This window comes from Vicia villosa, unplaced genomic scaffold, assembly GCF_029867415.1.
Source record: "Vicia villosa cultivar HV-30 ecotype Madison, WI unplaced genomic scaffold, Vvil1.0 ctg.004613F_1_1, whole genome shotgun sequence".
Taxonomy (NCBI): domain Eukaryota; kingdom Viridiplantae; phylum Streptophyta; class Magnoliopsida; order Fabales; family Fabaceae; genus Vicia; species Vicia villosa.
Genome location: NW_026706477.1, coordinates 9,100 through 29,104, shown reverse-complemented (window position 1 = coordinate 29,104; position 20,005 = coordinate 9,100). Strand labels below are relative to the sequence as shown.

General features: G+C 38.4%; 1 protein-coding gene across 2 annotated transcripts; it reads right to left on the bottom strand.

Annotated features, from left to right (window-relative positions):
• Nucleotides 1–2,052: 2,052 nt before the first annotated feature.
• Nucleotides 2,053–3,847, bottom strand: LOC131642195 (uncharacterized). 2 transcript variants are annotated; one of them, XM_058912467.1, is made up of 4 exons: nucleotides 3,636–3,847; nucleotides 3,265–3,490; nucleotides 3,104–3,162; nucleotides 2,053–2,572 (listed from the first exon to the last, which is right to left on the bottom strand). In XM_058912467.1, the coding sequence occupies exons 1-4, from the start codon at nucleotides 3,661–3,663 to the stop codon at nucleotides 2,337–2,339; spliced, it is 549 nt and encodes a 182-aa protein (XP_058768450.1). In that variant the 5' UTR covers nucleotides 3,664–3,847; the 3' UTR covers nucleotides 2,053–2,336. The 2 variants fall into 2 exon arrangements, with proteins under 2 accessions (XP_058768450.1, XP_058768451.1); XM_058912468.1 differs by having other exon boundaries at nucleotides 3,265–3,487.
• Between the last annotated feature and the right edge of the window lie 16,158 nt (nucleotides 3,848–20,005).

Sequence of the window (20,005 nt, the reverse complement as noted above, 5' to 3'; positions counted from 1 at the left end):
GAAGCTATTGGCATTTGTGCTTCACTTATAGAGTGTTGGTTTTTGTTACTGAAGTGGATGTTAGGATAAATAGAAAAGGTAACAGGGAACTAGTTTGTCATACTGTAACTTGTAAGAGCGTCAAAGTTTCTTCTTTAATTTAGGGTTCATTATTTTGAATTGCTCTCAATTTTGGGTTTGTTTGCTCAGTAGGTGGAAATGGCATGACAATGTAATATATGCATTAAGAAAACAAAGTACTGCAGCCATATTAATGATTTCTTTTACGCTTATAGACATTTTTTTTTTTAGGGTTGCCTTCAAGTGTTATGTGATAAATATGATACAAACAGAAAAAATATGTATTTGATGCTCAACAAATGAACAAATAAAAAATTACCACTCACTCTATTTACTTAAGAAAAACTCCTTTTTTCTTTCTATGGCGCATTAACATAATAGTAGCAATAAGAAATTAACTAAAACTTATAAACTCATAATTGTCATCATATCCGGTTAAATGAAATGCCAAATGAAAGGGAATTTTGTGACAATATCTACCTACGTAAACCAACTTATAATGGGCTCAAGGTTGAAGAACCACTAAAATATAAATCTTTGAATTTTTTTTTTGTTAATGTTGTTCAAATGTTAAAATGATATTATATTTTTTAATTGATCAATTTATTTTTATTATAACAGCGGATATCAAGTACTTAGGTATTCATAGTATAGGGATGGCAAACAGACCCAAACCCGCGGGGCCCACCCGCACCCGAACCCGAGTCAACGGGTGAAAACCCGAGTTGACTGGATTTGGGTTTGGGTTCGGGTGCCACCCAATATTTCGGGTGCGGGTTTGGATAGTGTGAAACCCGCGCCCGAAACCCGAAATCACACCCGAATATATATATATATATATATATATATATATATATATATATATATATATATATATATATATATATATATATATATATATATATATTTTTTTTTTTTTTTTTGGGGAAAGTTGTAAGAAAATTGTAGGAACAATATATTTTATGTATTTTGTTGCGGGTTTGGGTTTGGGTGAAAAAACCCGAACCCAACAGGTGTGGGCGTGGGTGTTATTTTATCACCCGAATAGCTTTTGGGTTTGGATTCGGGTTCGGGTGGTAATTTCGGGTGCGGGTTTGGGTAGTATAAAACCCGCACCCGCGAGCACCCGTTGCCATCCCTAATAGAATATAGGTGTGGGTATAAAAAATGACCAATGCGAGTATGAGTTCAAGTTCGAATATTTTTTCAAACTGCAGATTTTTTCTAACTGCATATATAAGAATGAGTACTATAGTACCCTACTCAAATTTTGCTCATTCGCATCCTTAATTGTAATTGTATAGGTTATATACACCATGTAGAAAATTTATTGACCCACTTAGTACAGATTTAACAAAAAAAACAATCAAAACTCAATAAATTTATCACCAGACTTAGAACATGTCACATTTACAAGTCTTCTTGAGAATGAACATATTATCAAAACATGATTTATTTAGGAAGCTATAAAGTTTGGTGGCCCTGAGGCCCTCTTTCATCTAATATATGATGCATGCATGCATATATTTACTACATTCCGAGGTTTGAGCATTGTAGTCAAGTTCGAGTGCTAAATCGTAAGATCTTACAAATTAAAGATGTTTGAGAATGCTACGATCAGAAAAAGATTGTTTTCGTCACCGGTGTGATTAAGATCAAGCTTTTAGAAGCAAGATCATAAAAAATGCGTTGGGCCTAAATTAAAATTTTCATGTTTTGTATATACAAAATTACCATTTATCCTTCAGTAAGATCTTACATATGTTGTATTAACAATTTGAGTTTTACTATCTTTTACAAACAAGCTGATCCTATTTAAGATCTCGTGATTGACTACATTAAGCGTGAGTACTAAATGGATACTCCTATATATCATTTTACAAAACTTCAGTGATCTAAAATCCAGTGCACATTATGTTTCTCCATAATATAGAACTATAGTTGCAATGATAAGTGCAGAATTTAACAAAATAGAATTTTACAAACTTGGAATGACTAAGAGGTGAGTTTTACTAGCATCACTGATAAAACCAGAAAATCATGCAGAAGAATGTATCATGTAATATGCTTGTAAGAATCATAATTTACATGCACAAAAGGATGCTGTGCTTCACTATCAAAAAGGGGTTTGGAAGGATAGAACAATCATATAGACATATATGATATATCACAACAAAAATACATAAGCAAATGTTTTACTGTTTATCACATGTACATAACACTCATCCAAGGCAAAACTCAATTCAACATCATTCCATTGTTGGGAATGAAAACAGTCAACTTTCTTTCTTAGGATGTATTGCTTGCAAAACAGCTTCAAATTCTTCTTTTACTCTTTCAAACACATTTGGTCCCTTAACTTCATCTACAGGAGTATTCTCGTCGATATCATCGTTCATTCCATGAGTTTCTGTATCATGATGATGCTGTTTTGATTTATCAAAATGATGTATCACAGATTTAATCTCCGCCTTAGCTTTCAGAAATATGTTGCCTTCTTTTGCCTTTGTTTCTGTCAACAGAAAATGCCTCACATCAAGTCAACAAATTATAAGAATAAATATTCAATTCACTGTATCAAAACACGACAACAATGAGAATCAACGGCCATTTCTAGCCAACAGTCAGACGATAATGAATCATAACTGATCCAGATCCGGATTCAAGGGAGATCTAGATTCAAGGGACCACTTAAACGCAGAAATAGATCCGGATCAAAGCACGAATCAAAGAAGCAGATCTTATGGTATACAGAGTAAACAGAACACAGAACCAATTCATAAAATTGAAGTGGCCTAATGACAAACATTACTCAAAGGATCTATATGAATCTACTGCAATAGAAATGACACAGACTCATAAGCATTAGTCAATTGGGGCTATCGATTTGAGATTAAATCATTTTTGTTATTGATTTAAGATCGGACAGTTAAAAAATCAGTAACTACATGTTACATGCATCTAATCCAAACTCAATATTATTATGGGCACAATCTCAAAATGACCAAGAAAAAAAAGCACTCTCACAAAGTAAGATATATACCTGATGAAGAACTTGAGATTTCCTGTTTATGGTTCGTCTCCACCATTTGATTTCCATTCCTACTCGACAAAAAAAAATGCATGAATCAGATTTTATCAATAGAACTATCTAACTTCCAATAAACAATTTTTCATGTAAGAAAGTTAAGATTTCAATTCAACCTTATATCATGAGTTGAAGCCTTCTCATTGTTGTGATGGAACACTTGAGCAATGGCTTGAAACTCTTCCTTGGCTCTTTCAAACACATTAGGAGCCTTAACATCATCCAATGAGGTATTCTCGTCAATGTCACTATTCAATCCATGAGTTTCCCTGTGATGATGAGGATGCAATATAGCCTCAAATTCTTCCTTTGCTCTTTCAACCAAATTGGATCCTTTTGCTTCTTTAACCAAATGCATAAAATATCATAACAAAGTCATCTCATAATTCAAGAGATTGAAAATCAAGATTCAATCAATCAAGCAATTTCAGTATTTGATTGGATGGATAGTTGTAAATACATGAGAAAGTAATTGAAGTATACATACCTGGGGGAGATTTTGTTGATTCCGTCATGGTGGATTTAAGGTTTGTATGGAAAAACAGAGCGGGTTTTATTTTTTTGTAGACAGTTTGTTAACGTTGTTTGTTTTGTTGTTTGTTAGAGTAGGGAAAGCAGTAGTACGAGAAAGGGAAAGAAAGATACGCAAACTACAAAGTAAACGACGCAACGGATTGAGATTCCAACCTGTTATCGAGTCACAGTTGATATAATAACCAATGGGATTTGGTTTTAAAAAAACAATGGGTTTTCCGTGTTTTTTTTTAATAAATACATCTCTATATCTGCCCCTTCCACTCGTATATTTTCTCAATATTCTAATTTATATTTCAAAAGTTTTAATTTTTTTTTTTTTAAAAAAATTACTCTCAAACCCTTAAATTTTTTTATACCAAAATCCGATATAAATGCGTTATAAGAATATTTTTCAAAAAGAAAACGAGTGATGCACTGACAATGTAATTTAATTTTATACGGTCAACCAATGACAACTATGTATTATGCCATATCATGCTTTTATTTTAAAATTCTTTTAATGACATGATAGATGATTGATTTTTTATTAGATGAGAGAGTAAAATTATCTTACATTATCGGTTACATTATTAGTGTGTATTCATTAAACCCTGTGTCAAATGTAATGCGTATATCATGTAAACAAAATATGCAATAACATTAACCATATATTTTTTTTTTAAATGCAGAATATTCAAACATTGATGAAAAATGTAGGATATACCACTAAATTGATATATGGCCTGATTGTTTTGACTTTTTTAAAAAGGATTTTTATAGTCTTATATAATTTTGTGTAAAACAAATTTATAAAGAATTTTTTTATAAAAGCTTCAAATGAAAATTTGGTTTAAATAGTTACTCTTAAAATGTTATTTTAGGTATTTTATCTTTTTATTGAAACTTTTTTTGGATATCAAAATTAAAAATAAAAAAAAACATTTAATTTTGAAGCTATTTCAAATAGATTTTCATAAAAATCATTTTTGAAATACCCCTTTTTGAAAAAATTGTGATTTTGACTATGTTTTTGTCTTCAATAATGTTTGTTTATGTTATACTAGGTCAAAACTAATATTTCAATTTAGAAAAAACGAATATAAAAAACTTGTAATATTTTGAAAAATAATTTTGTAAAATCTATTTTAAAAAATACAAAGAAAAAATCTACTTTTTTAAAGCCGAAACAAACAGTCCCATAATTTATTGGGCCTTGAGAGGAGCATCCCAGAATCCAAGCAACCCAAATGAGTTGTGAAAATGTTGTTGGAAGAATCAAGTGGGTGCGGCCTTGGGTCACCCAACTATCGCCTGGGTCGCCCGACCTAGATCCATGTATGTTATATGTCCATCTTACAAACACATGGCATATGAGGTGCCACCACAACTAGCACCATAGGCAGCGGCAATGAAAAGTTACGTTGTTCCAACAAAGCTTTAAAGTTGAACGTCCTAACCTTTCAAGAGTGATATCATGCGAATTTCCAAGTCGTAGATGAGGTCTTGGACCCCCATCCTCTTCTAGATGAGATTTAGGGCGCTCCAGTACCATAAAACTTTAAACCACCGTCATTAGTGAAATTTGATGGAAAGAGAGACCCCAAAGAACACATTGTCGCCATATATACTCATATAGTAATCATAGGTACCTCCAACTCCTTTAAAGACAAGCTCTTGTCAAGCATTTTTAAGGAGGTGACCCTAAGGTGGTTCATGACGCGGGTCAAATGTTACATTAAGGGAGGAGAGAGCAATGCAGAGAAGAAAGCCTAGGATGTCAAAGAGCGTGCCTGCTAGCTAGAGATTTCGTTGGAAGAAAATATTCTTTGAAGAGTTAGAGTTCGAAGAAGGATGGTTACTGATGACCATTTCTGAGATTAAAAAAATGGCTACTGATGGCCATGTTTCGAGGATGTTGTTTAGGTTGAAATGAAGATGATGAAGATTGAAGCTAGTTCGAAATAAATTGTCTCTAAGACTTAAACGCTTTTTACGAAACACAAAGAGTATTGAAGCTTGGCGCGTTTCCGTAAGCATTCTCGGTTTTGATCACGTTGCCACGTATTGAAAGAGGATTCAGGCGGGAGGATTTGAATTTCGAAATAGTCTCTGTAACCGAACAAGGACAGATGGCATCCCAGGGATTCGAAGCGTATGCATGTGAGCAACGTGGCATCATATTAGTGTAGGACCGTTAGGGTCGAAATTAGTATAAATAAGGGTCTTAATGTTAGGATTCCGTGTGTTCATTTTGTACAAATCACTCACAAATCACTCAAGTATCAAGCGTTAAGAGAACGAGTTCGCTGAGAAATGTACGTATGACACCAACACCATTTGAATACTTTTGTATCTTTCTTTATTCAAAGTATCTTTCAATTCCTTTATCTTATGTTTAACTTTCATTCGAAGCACTTTACATTTCTGCAATTTATATTCTTGCACTTTATATTTCTGCAATTTACACACTTTCTATGTTTCTTTGTCGAAATTGTGTTAACATGTATAACAAGTGTTGTTTCACATGAATAGTCATATGATCACATCACAAACAAGTTTTCGAAGTAAGAACAAACAAATATGAACCAAATCATATCAAAAGACAATTGTTTGACTATGTCCTAGGATCAATCTAGTCGATCCTGCGAGTAACCAAAGTATACTTTATAGTTTGGAAGACTAGCGGTTGTTTACCGGAAATCACCGTAAACAAATTGGCACACCCGGTGGGACAGTGTCAAACAGATTGTTATTAATTGGTTGTTTTATTTTGTCTAAAACATATCAAGACCTTGTATGAACCTTAGGAATGGTAAATTAACCAACAGTGCGCAACCGATGCCGAAACGAAGGTACAACAAGAAAATGGTCAATTCGGCCAGTGGGGGGCATCAAGATCCCCCACAAGGATCAGGAACAGTAGCAGCAAATACTACACATGTTTCGACATCTACGTCACAAGAACAGGAAATACCCGTGTCAGGAGGATCTGCGGCTGTGGTCGGTTCTCAAGCCATACCCGAAAATACAACAGGAACGATCCCCATTTCCAGTTCGACTACTGTGCCTCATGCGACAGGCACAAACGAGATACTTCATTTCTCGACAAGTCAAGTACATTCTCCAAGGCCATTTTCATCTCCATTCGAGGTATGGAGGCCTGGAAACCCTTATGGAATGCCATATTCGTATATGACAGGATCTACATATACTGCACCTAATGCCATGGCGTTTTCTCCTAATACGGGTTCGATAGGTCGAAGTGCACAAAATGCAGGCACATCTAGCCAATTGCCTCTTTTAACTACCAACAGTCAAGCAGCGTTTAGGCAAGAAATGGATGCAAGTAACCATGATATGCTATGTGCTCTTGCCAAAGAAATAGGGTCACTTTTTTCACCATTAGTGGCAAACATGACCAGAACTAACCAGGACAATGTAGAAACCTTCCAAAAAATATCTTCACAAATAAATCGAATGGCAGATTTTATGGGAGTTCCACAAACTAGGCGAAGAAATAACCAACCCCCTTATCGTAAGGGTGAGCCAATCTTGGAACGTGTCCAAGATGCAGTTCTTCCGCCTAGACCAACACCCGGTGAGGCAGTTCCCCCACCTAGACCACCACCAATCGGAAGAAACCAAGTGATAGATTTAGAGAATCCAGGTCGAAGGACTGACTTTGGTCAACAAGAAACCATCGAGGAAGGTCCCAGATTAAGGGTAGTTGGTAGGAACAAACATCCAGATGAAGTAGTCCATAGGGTTAGGAGAGAAAATATGGCAACAGAGAATAATTTAACTGCCATGATAGAAAGAATTATGACCAATAATGGCCTTAATACTGGACTTCAACGTCCGAACTACACATCCCCTATACCCGAATATATTATGCAAACAAAATTGCCAAGAGGTACCAAGGTACCCAAATTCACGAAGTTTTCAGGGGACACTAGTGAATCAACGGTGGAACACATAGCCAGATATTTGACGGAAGCAGGGGATCTAGCAGGGAACGAGGATTTGAGAATTAAATACTTCCCTAGTTCGCTAACAAAAAATGCTTTTATTTTGTTCACTACCTTACCCCCAAATTCCATAGATGCATGGGCACACTTGGAGAGATTGTTCCATGAACAATTCTACATGGGTCAAACCAAGATAAGTCTGAAAGAATTGGCTAGCATCAAGAGGAAGTTCACGGAGCCTATAGATGATTACTTGAACAGGTTCCGTTTGTTGAAGTCAAGATGTTTCACGGTTGTCCTAGAACATGAATTAGTCGAAATGGCTGCAGGCAGTCTAGACTATTCAATCAGAAAGAAACTGGATACCCAATACCTAAGGGATATGGCCCAATTGGCAGACAGGGTTCGACAAGTAGAACGACTAAAAGCAGAAAAGGCCAGAGCAAATAAAAGTTACAAGAAGGAGAGGGTAGCATATATTGAAGCTGAAGACGCTGACGGAGAATCTTTCGAAGACTCATACAGCGTGGAAGAGGTCGAGATAGACCTAGCTGAATTAAAGGAAGCACCACCTTATTCTTGCAAGTTGCTCACCCCTTCGAATGGAAAAAATCCTGTCGAGAATGATAAAAGCAGTAGATTTCCTAAGAAAACTTATACATTTGACGTCACTAAATGTGACGTAATATTCGATTTGTTAGTAAAAGATGGCCAGATGATAGTGCCTCCTAATTCCAAAGTTCCTCCATTAGAACAACGGAAGAAGCGAGACTTTTGTAAATATCACAGGTTTTTAGGCCATAAAACTTCACAATATTTTCTTTTCAGGGATATAATTCAGAATGCTATCAAGGATGGACGTCTGAAATTCGCTGATATGACAAAGAATTCCATGAAGGTTGACATAGACCCTTTGAATGTCGCTGACACTAACTTGTGTGAACCACTTGATGTCAACATGGTGGAAGTATCTGAAACTGATATTGCTGAATTGGAGATAATTTCAACTGGAAAGCAGGCTACTAAAAGCCTAAATGACAATACAGTCTTCAATACTGATGTTAAAGAATCCTTCGATGCAAAAATGATTGAATATCTGAAGGAGAAAACTAGCGAGGCCACTGAAGACCTCAGGGCGAAACTTCAGCAGATACAGATTTCTGAAGCTCCTTCGGCAGTTGTTAACATGGTCAATGTTAGGCAGCCTTTATCTGAAATAGAAGAACTAGAAAAAAGGCTGATAAGGGAGAAGGGAAACATTGAAATTCCACCGAGAGGGGAGAGTTTGAAAGATTATCTCTAGAAGTGTCACGAGAAAAATGCTGGAAAAATGCTGATGTGCCCAAGGTGCTCGATTATGTTGAATCGAAGGTTCCAAGATAACTTTGAGAGGGCCCTACGAGAAAGAATGGAACAACCCTAGAGAGGAGGAAACCTATTGCTGAAGGTGTATCCAAGGGCGGAAGAAAGCTTAGTAAGTTTCTTGGTCAGATGTCACAAAGAAAACACTGAGATTGTGTTGTGTCCCAGATGTGGAGCAGTCTATGACGAACTGTTAGCTCGATCATTCGAAAGAGTGTTATTCTACATGGGTTGAGAGACTCAGGGACTCCGTCCCAACATGTATGTGTTCGACAACCGGACACCATCGAAGAGGCCTGACAGTCCCCACCCTAGAGCTCGAAGGGTTACATTTAAAATCCCTGCAGACATACCCAGGGATAGGTGGAAACAAGCTGGTACTAGAAATAACAAATGGCGAAGTTGGGACCAAGGGGGAAGGACTGCAATGGCTTATAGGAAGCAATTTCAGACCTCAAATCGAGAAATGTACAGGTTGGAGAATTACAAAGGCAAGCATCCTATGTCCAGATCCCAGTGGAGAAGGCACCAAAGGATGAAGAAAGCCCAAAGGGAATACAAGGCTAAGGAGGTTGGAGAATCTAGCAGCAACAAGATCCCAATGCAGGGGCAAGAGTAAGCAAATCGCCGGTGGAACGCAAGTTGTTCAGTTCCGATAACGAGAAAGAAGAAGAAAAGATGCATTCCAGTCCTTGGAAAGAGGACGATAGGATGAAAAACGACTTCGACTCAGATGGAGTGCCGTCTATAAACTTCAATTTCAATGTTGTGTCGGTACTCCCTCATGAGTTTAACCAAGAGACCGAAGCTGAAGATTGCGAGGAAGCTGATGCAGAAGAGATGGCAAGACACAGACCTGCGTGTTATTATGTGCTAAACAATGGGGCTGTCGAAGAGCAGAATGCCTTCTTCGAAAGGCCTGATGAGGGTATGAGAAACCATCTAAAACCACTCTACATAAGGGCTAAGATTGAAAATGTTGGCATTAACAAAGTCCTAGTAGATGGGGGGCAACAGTGAATCTAATGCCCCAGTATATGTTGAAAAGAATTGGTATGTTCGATACTGATATAAGGCCATATAATATGGTCTTGTCTAACTACGAAGGCAAAATAGGGCAAACTTTGGGAGTCATTCAAGTAAATTTAACTGTGGGTTCGATCACAAGGCCAACAATGTTCATGGTGATACCAGCAAAAGTGAACTACAATCTTTTGCTAGGAAGAGAATGGATCCATGGGGTTGCTGCAGTGCCTTCGACAATGCATCAGAGGCTAACTATTTGGAGGGAAGATGGTATAGTGGAAAACATTGAAGGGGATCAAAGCTACTACATGGCTGAAGTCAACCAAGTCAATAAAACCAGTTTCGACAGGAACTTGGCTAACATAAGGCCTTGCCATGATGCGGAAGATATATACACCCCAAATAAGAATGCTTTATACTATTTATCTTTACACCCAAATGGATTCCAATGGAATAGAGAAATAATGGACGGTCCAGAAGATACCGCACCAATGGCGCATTCACCAGCAATATGGCCAACAGGCTGGGACGACGACGTTGATGATGTCTGAGTCATCCTTATTCGAAAGGATTTCGGCTTACATAGCTGAGAACAAAAGAAAAACGGCTCTCGAAGCCGAATTATTAAACATGACTGCTGATGCAATCCAAAAAGAGGCGGAAGCGATGGGTCCTGGGATACATTTTATCCCTCAACTTCCTGACGACACAGTTCAAGTTGAAAAGATCTCAGGTGAAGAGGCGAATCAAAAGCTGGACGCGATCTATGATGAGGAACCCTTGGGATTTGAGAAAGACCCAATAGCGTCAAATATAAAGATGTTAGACCAAGATCCACTCGAAGAAGTAAATCTTGGAGACAAAAATCAGAAGAGGGTAACATACGTCAGTGCAAAATTAGAGCCAGCCTTGAAATCAAGAGTCATTGCGTTATTAAAAGAAAACAAAGATTGCTTCGCCTGGGATTACGATGAGATGCCTGGCTTAGGGAGAGATTTGGTCGAATTAAAGTTGCCTATAAAGGAAGGGAAAAAGCCCATCAAGCAAACTCCTAGGAGGTTCGCACCAGAGATTCATTCGAAGATCAAAGCGGAGGTCGAAAGACTTCTCCGTTGCAAGTTCATCAGAACTACAAGGTATTTTGAATGGATTGCCAATATTGTGCCAGTTATTAAAAAGAATGGTTCATTAAGAGTATGCATAGATTTTCGTGATCTGAATACAGCAACTCCTAAGGATGCCTTTTGAGTATGCATAGATAACCAGATCTTCATTGCAGAAGAAGATGTGTCCAAAATAGCTTTTCGTTGCCCAGGGGTAATAGGCACCTACGAATGTGTTGTAATGCCTTTTGGTCTGAAAAACGCTGGGGCAACTTATCAAAGAGCAATGAATTCCATATTCCCTAATTTTAAAGAAACTTTCATGCAAGTATACATAGATGACATTGTTGTAAAATCTGTTTCAGATCACAGTCATCTGGACCATCTGAGCCAATCATTCGAAAGAATGAGAAAACATGGCTTAAAGATGAATCCCCTTAAATGTGCTTTCTTTGTGCAGACTGGAGATTTCCTGGGCTTCGTGGTCCACAAAAAGGGAATAGAAATTAATCAGAATAAAACAAAGGCTATTATGGAGACAAAGCCTCCATCCACGAAGAAAGAACTACAGTCTTTACTGGGAAAGATAAATTTCTTAAGAAGATTTATCTCTAACTTGAGTGGACGTACGCAAGCTTTTTCCCCCTTACTTCGACTGAAGCAAGGAAGGTTCGATTGGCATGCTGAACATCAAGAAGCTTTTGAAAAAATCAAGAAATATTTGATGCATCCACCAATATTGTCTCCCCCAAATGGGAAGAAGCACATGCGCCTGTATATCTCAGCTTCGGATAATACAATAGGTAGCATGTTAGCTCAAGAAGATGATAATGGCATCGAAAGAGCCATTTATTACTTAAGTAGAGTACTCAATGATGCAGAGACTAGGTATAGTGCAATAGAAAAACTCTGCCTTTGCTTATATTTCTCTTGTATTAAACTCAAGTATTATATAAAGCCAGTTGATGTTTATGTTTCATCTCATTTTGATGTTATTAAACATATGCTATGAAAACCAATATTGCATAGTCGAATTGGCAAATGGGCTTTGGCTCTTACGGAGTACTCTTTAATATTTCAACCCCTTAAGGCAATGAAGGGTCAAATCGTGTCAGACTTCATTGTTGACCATGTAGTGGTTGAGAACCCTCAACAATATGTATAATTGAAGCCTTGGAAGTTATACTTCGATGGTTCAACGCATAAAGAAGGAAGCGGTGTTGGGATACTAATAATTTCTCCTGATGGAATTCCAACAAAGCTCAAGTACAAGATTGAAGGTCCCTTATGCTCTAACAACGAAGCTGAGTACGAAGAACTGATCGTTGGACTTGAAGCTTTGTTAGAATTGGGGGCAACCAGAGTCGAAATTAAAGGAGACTCGGAACTAGTGATTAAGCAACTAACGAAGGAATACAAATGTATCAAAGAGAATTTGATCATGTATTTTGTCATAGCAAATAGATTGCTTAAAAAATTCGAGTATGTAGAGTTAAAACACGTCTCAAGGATGAATAATCAGGAAGCGAATGATTTGGCGCAAATAGCCTCAGGATACAGGGTATCAAAGAAAAAACTAGAAGAATTGATCGAAGTAAGAGGCAAAGCAATGGCCACGAAGCTCTCTCCAAGTGATCTGGAGAACTCACAATTAGGTTTCGCTAACAAAGAGGAGTTTGAGGTTTTAAATATAGACTCCTTAGCAGATACAGATTGGAGGAGTCCAATAGTGAACTACTTGAAAGACCCTTCGACAGACACAGATAGAAAGGTAAAGTATCGAGCCTTATCATACTTCCTGATGGGAAATGAATTGTTTAAGAAAACCCCTGAAGGAGTTTTGTTAAAATGTTTGGGTGAAGATGAAGCATATTTGGCTCTCTCGAATGTACATAGTGGAGCATGTGGTGCACACCAAGCGGGGCACAAAATAAAATGGCTTTTGTTTCGATATGGAATGTATTGGCCCTTTATGTTAAAAGATTGCATAGAGTTTGCAAAGGGTTGTCAAGAATGTCAAGAACACGCAGGTATTCAACATGCTCCTGCAAACGAATTAAGTTCAATAATAAAACCATGGCCTTTCAGAGGTTGGGCACTAGACTTAATTGGGGAAATTCGTCCCACCTCTTCCAAAGGTCAAAGATATATCTTGGTAGGAATAGACTACTTCACAAAATGGGTCGAAGCAATACCACTTGCAAATATGGATCAGGAGGCTGTGATTGAGTTTATCCAAAGACACATTATATACAGATTCGGAATCCCAGAAAGTATAACCACAGATCAGGGATCAGTGTTTACTGGTCGAAAGATGCAAGAATTCGCCAAAGAAATGGGATTCAAATTATTCACATCTACACCTTACTACGCTCAAGCAAATGGACAAGTCGAAGCGGCAAATAAGGTAATAATTGGTCTCATAAAGAAACATGTAGGGAAAAAACCTAAGAATTGGCATAAAACTTTGGACCAAGCACTCTGGGCTTGTCGAACGTCACCAAAAGAAGCTACAAACACCACACATTTCCAATTGACGTTCGGGCACGACGCAGTACTCCCAGTTGAGATATACTTGCAATCAGTCCAGATCCAAAGACAAGCAGAAATTCCCCAAACACATATTGGGAATTGATGATGAATGAATTAATTGATCTAGACGAGGATAGACTTCGAGCGTTGGAAATGATAAAAAGACAAAAAGAAAGGGTGTCGAGGGCATACAATAAAAAGGTGAAAGGTAAAAAATTTATCAATAATGACTTAGTTTGGAAAGTTATTTTACCTATAGATCGAAAGAATCAGGTTTTAGGCAAATGGTCCCCACACTGGGAAGGACCCTTTCGAATCTTAAAAGTATTCTCAAATAATGCTTATGAGATAGAAGAATTGGCAGAAGATCGCAGGATCTTAAGAGTGAATGGGAAGTACCTGAAAGATACAAACCGATCATGCACGAAGTAAAAATCGCAAAAATGTAGATATTTAAAGTATGCTACGTAGGCCAAAATGGTTGAACAAGCACCAAAATGGCTTCGTATCTATGGGAGATATGTGGTAAAGAAACTAAGAAGACAGAGCAATGTCAAAATATATTTCATTACGATTGGAAGAGTACGTTCATTTTGGAAGATTGTGCTTCCATGCACAACAAAGGTTACAAAAATAAAGGCGCACTAGAAGCTACCAAAAGGAGCGTTCAAAATTATGAACAATAAAACTAAGACCTATAACGCCTCCAACAAAGCCTCAAACAACGCACCCTCTAGTTGATCCTTTGCTCTATACCTTCCAAGGACATCAGGGGTAAGCTTTCTGCTTTGAAGAGATCTAGAGATCCTTCCATGCGCATTCTCCTCACTACACCCTTTTTGAGGAACATATAAGATAACAGTCTTCCATAAGGAAGGCATGTCACTACGCCTTGACGAGAGGCAGCCATAGCAACAGCTTCGACAAGCTGTTTGAAGATCAGCAATGGAAAGTTGATTTTCCATCCCCGGAGAGCACAGAGTATGAACTCCAGATCTTCCACCATGATGCTGTCTTGGTCCTGGTTTCGTGGGCGAAAGTTGCCCACTAAAAGTTGATGCCAAATCCTAATGACCTTGGCACTAAAAGGATCATTAGCCATGAGGGCCCTCAAGACATCAGAGGTAGTCATGTTAATGGAGTTATCATCAAACGTTTCTCCAAGATTATCGCATCTCAGTAGTTCAGCGATAGTTGAGGGAGTAATGGTAATAAGGGCTCTTCGAACCTTAGACACAATGGTGGTCCTTCCTTCTGGATCTATACGGAGGGACGCAAACATCCAGAAGTCTACCAACATGTTTGGATAAACAGACCCCTCCAGGATTCCCTGGTAAAACTAGAGTTGTTGGTTGGCAAAGAGTGCGTCAACATTGATGTGGTTCTCATCGAACTCTTCCACAGAGAGTTTGAATTCCTTTTTGATGGAGGACCTGATGGTAGCATAAGTTAAAGGTTGTGCCATTTTGAATAAGGGAGTACAAAAAAAAGGGAAGTTCTTCAAACTCTGTATTTAAAGGAGTACAAGAGGAGGAGAGAAAACTTAGATAAAAGTATGGTAAGAGGATGAAGAAATGAGCAGAATACTAAGGCTTATATAGAGGACGTTGGCCATAAAAGAGTGGTTATTTTTTAGGTTTTGATTGGACCGCGTTTGGTTTCCTCAAGAGAAGTTATGGATTTCGCCGTTTCCCGCCTTGGAAGTTGAAGTGTAATCATTTTAGAAACTGATACACGCACGTCCCAAGTAGACGTTTTGAAAAGTGATGTCATCATTTAATGATGGTTGCGGCTAAGGGAGTGGAAACGTCAAGTCTAGGCTTAAAGAGGTTGCGAGGAGTAATCATGCCACATAGATACACTACTAAGGTCATTATGATAGCTAGAAAATAAATTTTTTGACAATTTAAGAATTGTTAAAACATTATTTGTGATAGTTGCAAAATATAATATATAGATAATTGGAAAGAAAAGTGTGCATGTATTCCTGGGCTAATTTTTATTACAAAATAAGACAAAGTACTAAGCTCAAAAGATGTTACAAAAATTGAAACAATTAGTAAAAGTCCTTGGGAAGATTATCCTTCATCTTGGCGTATTGAGAGGCCCACAACGTCAGACGATGTTCGATTAGTGCTTGTTGTTTGTTCAGTTCTTCGATCTCTGGCACTAACTTCTGTACCATCTCGAGATGTTGAATTCCTGACTGCGCCACTTCGTTCAACTCATGTTGCTGAGATTGTTTGATCTCTTCTTGACGGGATTTAGTGTTGCTTATTTTCTCTTCGAGACGTTTAATTTTCTGCTCCCAGGATTTGATGTTTGTCTCTCAAGTTTTATATTCTTCTTGGCACTTTGTGTGCTCGGGCTCAAGGGTGCTAGCCTTGTCTGTTGCGTCGTTGGCAGCCTTCCACGAAGAACTGTGAGAAATCATCTTCACCTTGAGTTTTTCATCAACATCCCATTTGCGGAGATTGTCAGCTTGAAGCTGATCCAGAAGAGAACTTAGCGAGACAATCACTTCGGAGACTTCGTCCGAGACCTGGAGTAAATCCACCTTCTTCAAAAGATTGATCAAACCAAAACAGCTGGTGGAATCCTTGCGCAGAGTTTCAATAAGATTGGTCTCAAAGAGCTTTTCCTTTATCTGACGAAGGAGTGTTGGAATATCATTCTCCTTACCACCGTCCGCCAAAACAGTCGAAGAAGGCTCGAGCCTGATAGGCGAAATACCCTTAGCATTCATCATAGCCTTGAGAAAGCTTACAGGATTAGTATCTTTGAGTTGCTCCAGTTCTGTAGGTGTAAGCACTGCAGTGGTCTGCTTCGAAGTAGCCACAGGAGTAACTGTATTCCCGAGGGTTGAAGTTGCATTATTGCCGGGTGGAGGCAAATTAGAAGTTTCGTCTGCTTCCTCATGCTCAGAGATAGTGTCTTCACTCTCAATTGGCTGGTCAACTATGTTGCCACTATTTGAATGTTGTGGGTTCTCTTCCATGCCTTCATCTTGATGGGTAATTGGAGAAGCGTCATTCAAATGACTTTCCTCAACACGCACAGGGGAGACGATGGTCGCGATAGGTTGAACATCTTCGAGGATTTCAGAAAGGGCAGGAGATTTACGTTGAGGGACACCTATTACGTAAATCAAAGTTTGTTAGGACAAGAAGCCATCAAAGAGTTGTCAATCGAAGGGACAAATGCATACCTTGAAGGTTGCCAAGATCAATGTTGAGGTTTGAAGTGTTAAGATCAGAAGTAGCCGTGCCTACGTCGTCCTGTATATACAAGGTAAAACGTGTACTTAGCAATTGAAGTCGAATATTAAAAATCGTTACAGTATGAGATTCAATACCTTGTGTGGGACGTTATCGGGACTTGAGTTATGACTTTCCACAACTGGAATAGTACTAGCAGCCTTTGTAGGTGATACATCCGAAGATACCTTGTCACTCGATGAAGCAAGCCTTGAAGTCCAGATTCCTTTTCTTTGGATAAAGAAACGGTGAGCTTTTTTCGTTTCTTTGCAGCTTGTCTGGTAGGAGGAGGAGATTTATCTTCATCATCTGAAGCGCTGGTATTGGAAACCTTTTGTTTTGAAGGTGTTGGAGGCTTCGAACCCTGAGAATATTCATATTGGATAAAGCGATTAGCGTTCAAGATAAATGCACAAACTATGAGGGAAATATATATACATACCGTTGGCTTTTTGCTGGTAGTGACAGTCTCACTCCCACTTGCTTCAGCGCCTTTCGAGTCTCCAGTCTCTTTTTGAGCAGCTGCTTCCTTGGTAGCTTTCTTTCGACCTACATCTGTAAACAAGAGCAGACGTTAATTTGGGGATAAGAAAGGATAGTTAATCGAAGGATTGTCCAAACCCCAACCTTCAGGTATTGCAGTAAGGACACGAACGTGCTCAAGACCTATATGAAAATGTCCTTTGAAAGTATCCAGGGTATGCTTAGTCGGAACCACTCGTTCAGCGTGTTTTTTAGATTGTTCCTGAAGGATTTTAATGGCATTCCCACACACAAACCAGTCTGGAAAAGGAGGACTTAGAGCCACACCAAAATCAGCACTAGGTAGTGGAGGGAATTTTGGAGGATTAAGTTCAAAAGCCACTTCATAGCGTAGCTCAGGACGAACGTACGTGGGCAGTTTCAGCTTATCCAGTTTAGCAGAAAATTTTTCACGTAAAGTGACCGCAACTTCACGAACGGTCCGACTAAGATCATCAGGCCTGTAGATAGTTTCAAAGAATTTTTGAAAGGCTTGAATTTCTTTAATGTGAGTCGAAGTACCTTTTTTGAATCTTGCCTGCACATCAGCAAAAGCTTCAGTTAGTTCTTGAGTAAGGCTCTCAGCATCGAAGATTTGCGTGGTATAATAATCTGTCCACCATTGATGGAAATCTATGGTAGAGTAAAATGCGGGTTCGAAAGAAATGGGAGAGAAAGTGGTAATGCCAACATATTTTGAGATCTTTGATTCATATTCGTCTTCAGCTAAATGCGAAGTGTGTAGACACATGTGATTTCTCTTATCATACATGCATTTTGGCCTAAGTTGGACCAATCCAAATTGTCTCGAAACAAGATTTGGTTGGTAACAAAGGAGACAACAATGGCTCTTGGGAGATCGTAGTCGATGATACAACAGTTTAGGCGTCAGAAAAGCTTCCCAGATAACCATAGATTCAGCTTGTTGATCCGGAGTAGTTGCTGGGAATTCTCGGGTGAACCATTCAGGACCTACTTTCCTCTCTACAAATGGAGCCATAGAAGGTTCGAACTGGTAACGTTGAGCAAACATCATCATGTATGCTGGGAAAGTCTCATGAAGCTTCCCTGATTCTTCTTTATGAGTTAGGTAAGCCAACCTAGTCCCTTCGACTGTTCGGTTCTTGATCGCCGTGTTTTCTTCATCAATACTACCTTTATATGGAAGATGTGCTTCGAAAGTGGCATTAAGCCATAGTTTCAATAACCAGAAGGGTCCAGCGAAGAGGAGAGATCCTGTCGTATAATTCTTGATAAGATCTGTTGCTTCGCCAAGACTCTCATAGAGCAATCCTAGAATTAACTGGCTTAAGTTTAACTTTTTACCAGCATTTATCTAGTTGGCCATACAGAGATACCTTTTTGCCACCTGGATAGACCTGGAGCAAAAAATACACCTCGAAAGCCAGAGTGCTAGAAACGTAATATATTCTTCGTCTGTAACTTCAGTAGATGTTTTGACATGATACCTCTGGATAAAAGCAGTATAGGTGACTTTCACTTCATTGAATTGGATGGTGTCAGTATCCATAAAGTTGGGATCGAAAACTTCCCAAGTTGGTCGAAGCCCTGTGATAGCGGCTATATCGAAGAGGGTAAGGGTGATCATTCCACAAGGAAGATGGAAGGTGTTATGAGACGCATCCCAAAAATACACTGATGCTACTAACATGGTCTGATTATATTCTAAGCCCGTTTTGGATAATTGAATTAGATCATAAATCCCTAGTTTCTTCCAAAATGAGGCCTTTTGGCTTTCTACTTTATTTAGCCAAGCGTAATATAGGTCAGGATCCTTCGCTAAAGGGATTGACCTGAAGACTTTTAGGAAGTTGGTTGCGTAATTTAACCTAATTTTCTCTAGAGCTACATTGGTTTCGGTCGAATCATCATCTACCTGGGTATTTTTGGCTAAGATTGGATTACCCTCTTCATCTATTTGGTTCTTACTGAGCAATGGCCTAGTTTTATAATAAGCAGGAAAGAACTTACCTAGAGAAGGGTTATTTCCTCCAGGTAAAGGACCCATGTAGACATGAGTTTTCCCAGAAAGTTCAAAAGGAATAATTACCTGAGAAGCGTAGATAGCACGAATTTCTGCTGCATTTGGGTCTGGCATACATTGTTGGTTTCCAATCTGTGTGGGATGTTGAATCTTTTAAACATGTTGAAGAGTGTTTGAAGAAGATGCCATGGACGTATTTGCTTCAAGAGATTAGGTTAAATCAAAGAGGATTTCTTTTTTCTAAGGTGCTTGCAGAAAAATGAAGGGTGAAGTTATATGAAGGCAAAGGGTTAAGTATTTAAAGGTTTAGTGAAATCCTTTTCAAATCTTTTGAATAAAGGTCAAAGACACGCGGCAACTGGTGATTTAATCCAACGGCTGTCGAACAGTTATTAGCTTACTCCTAGTATATAGGAGCAATGATCACAAGTAATGACAAAACGTGGGAGTATACGTTTTGAAGAGACGTTTTTGAAAATGACAAGACGTTTTGAGAGATGAGTCATAAATAATTATGACAGTAATTAAGTAACTTGGAACTCTAAAAAATGAGTAAAACGAAATCT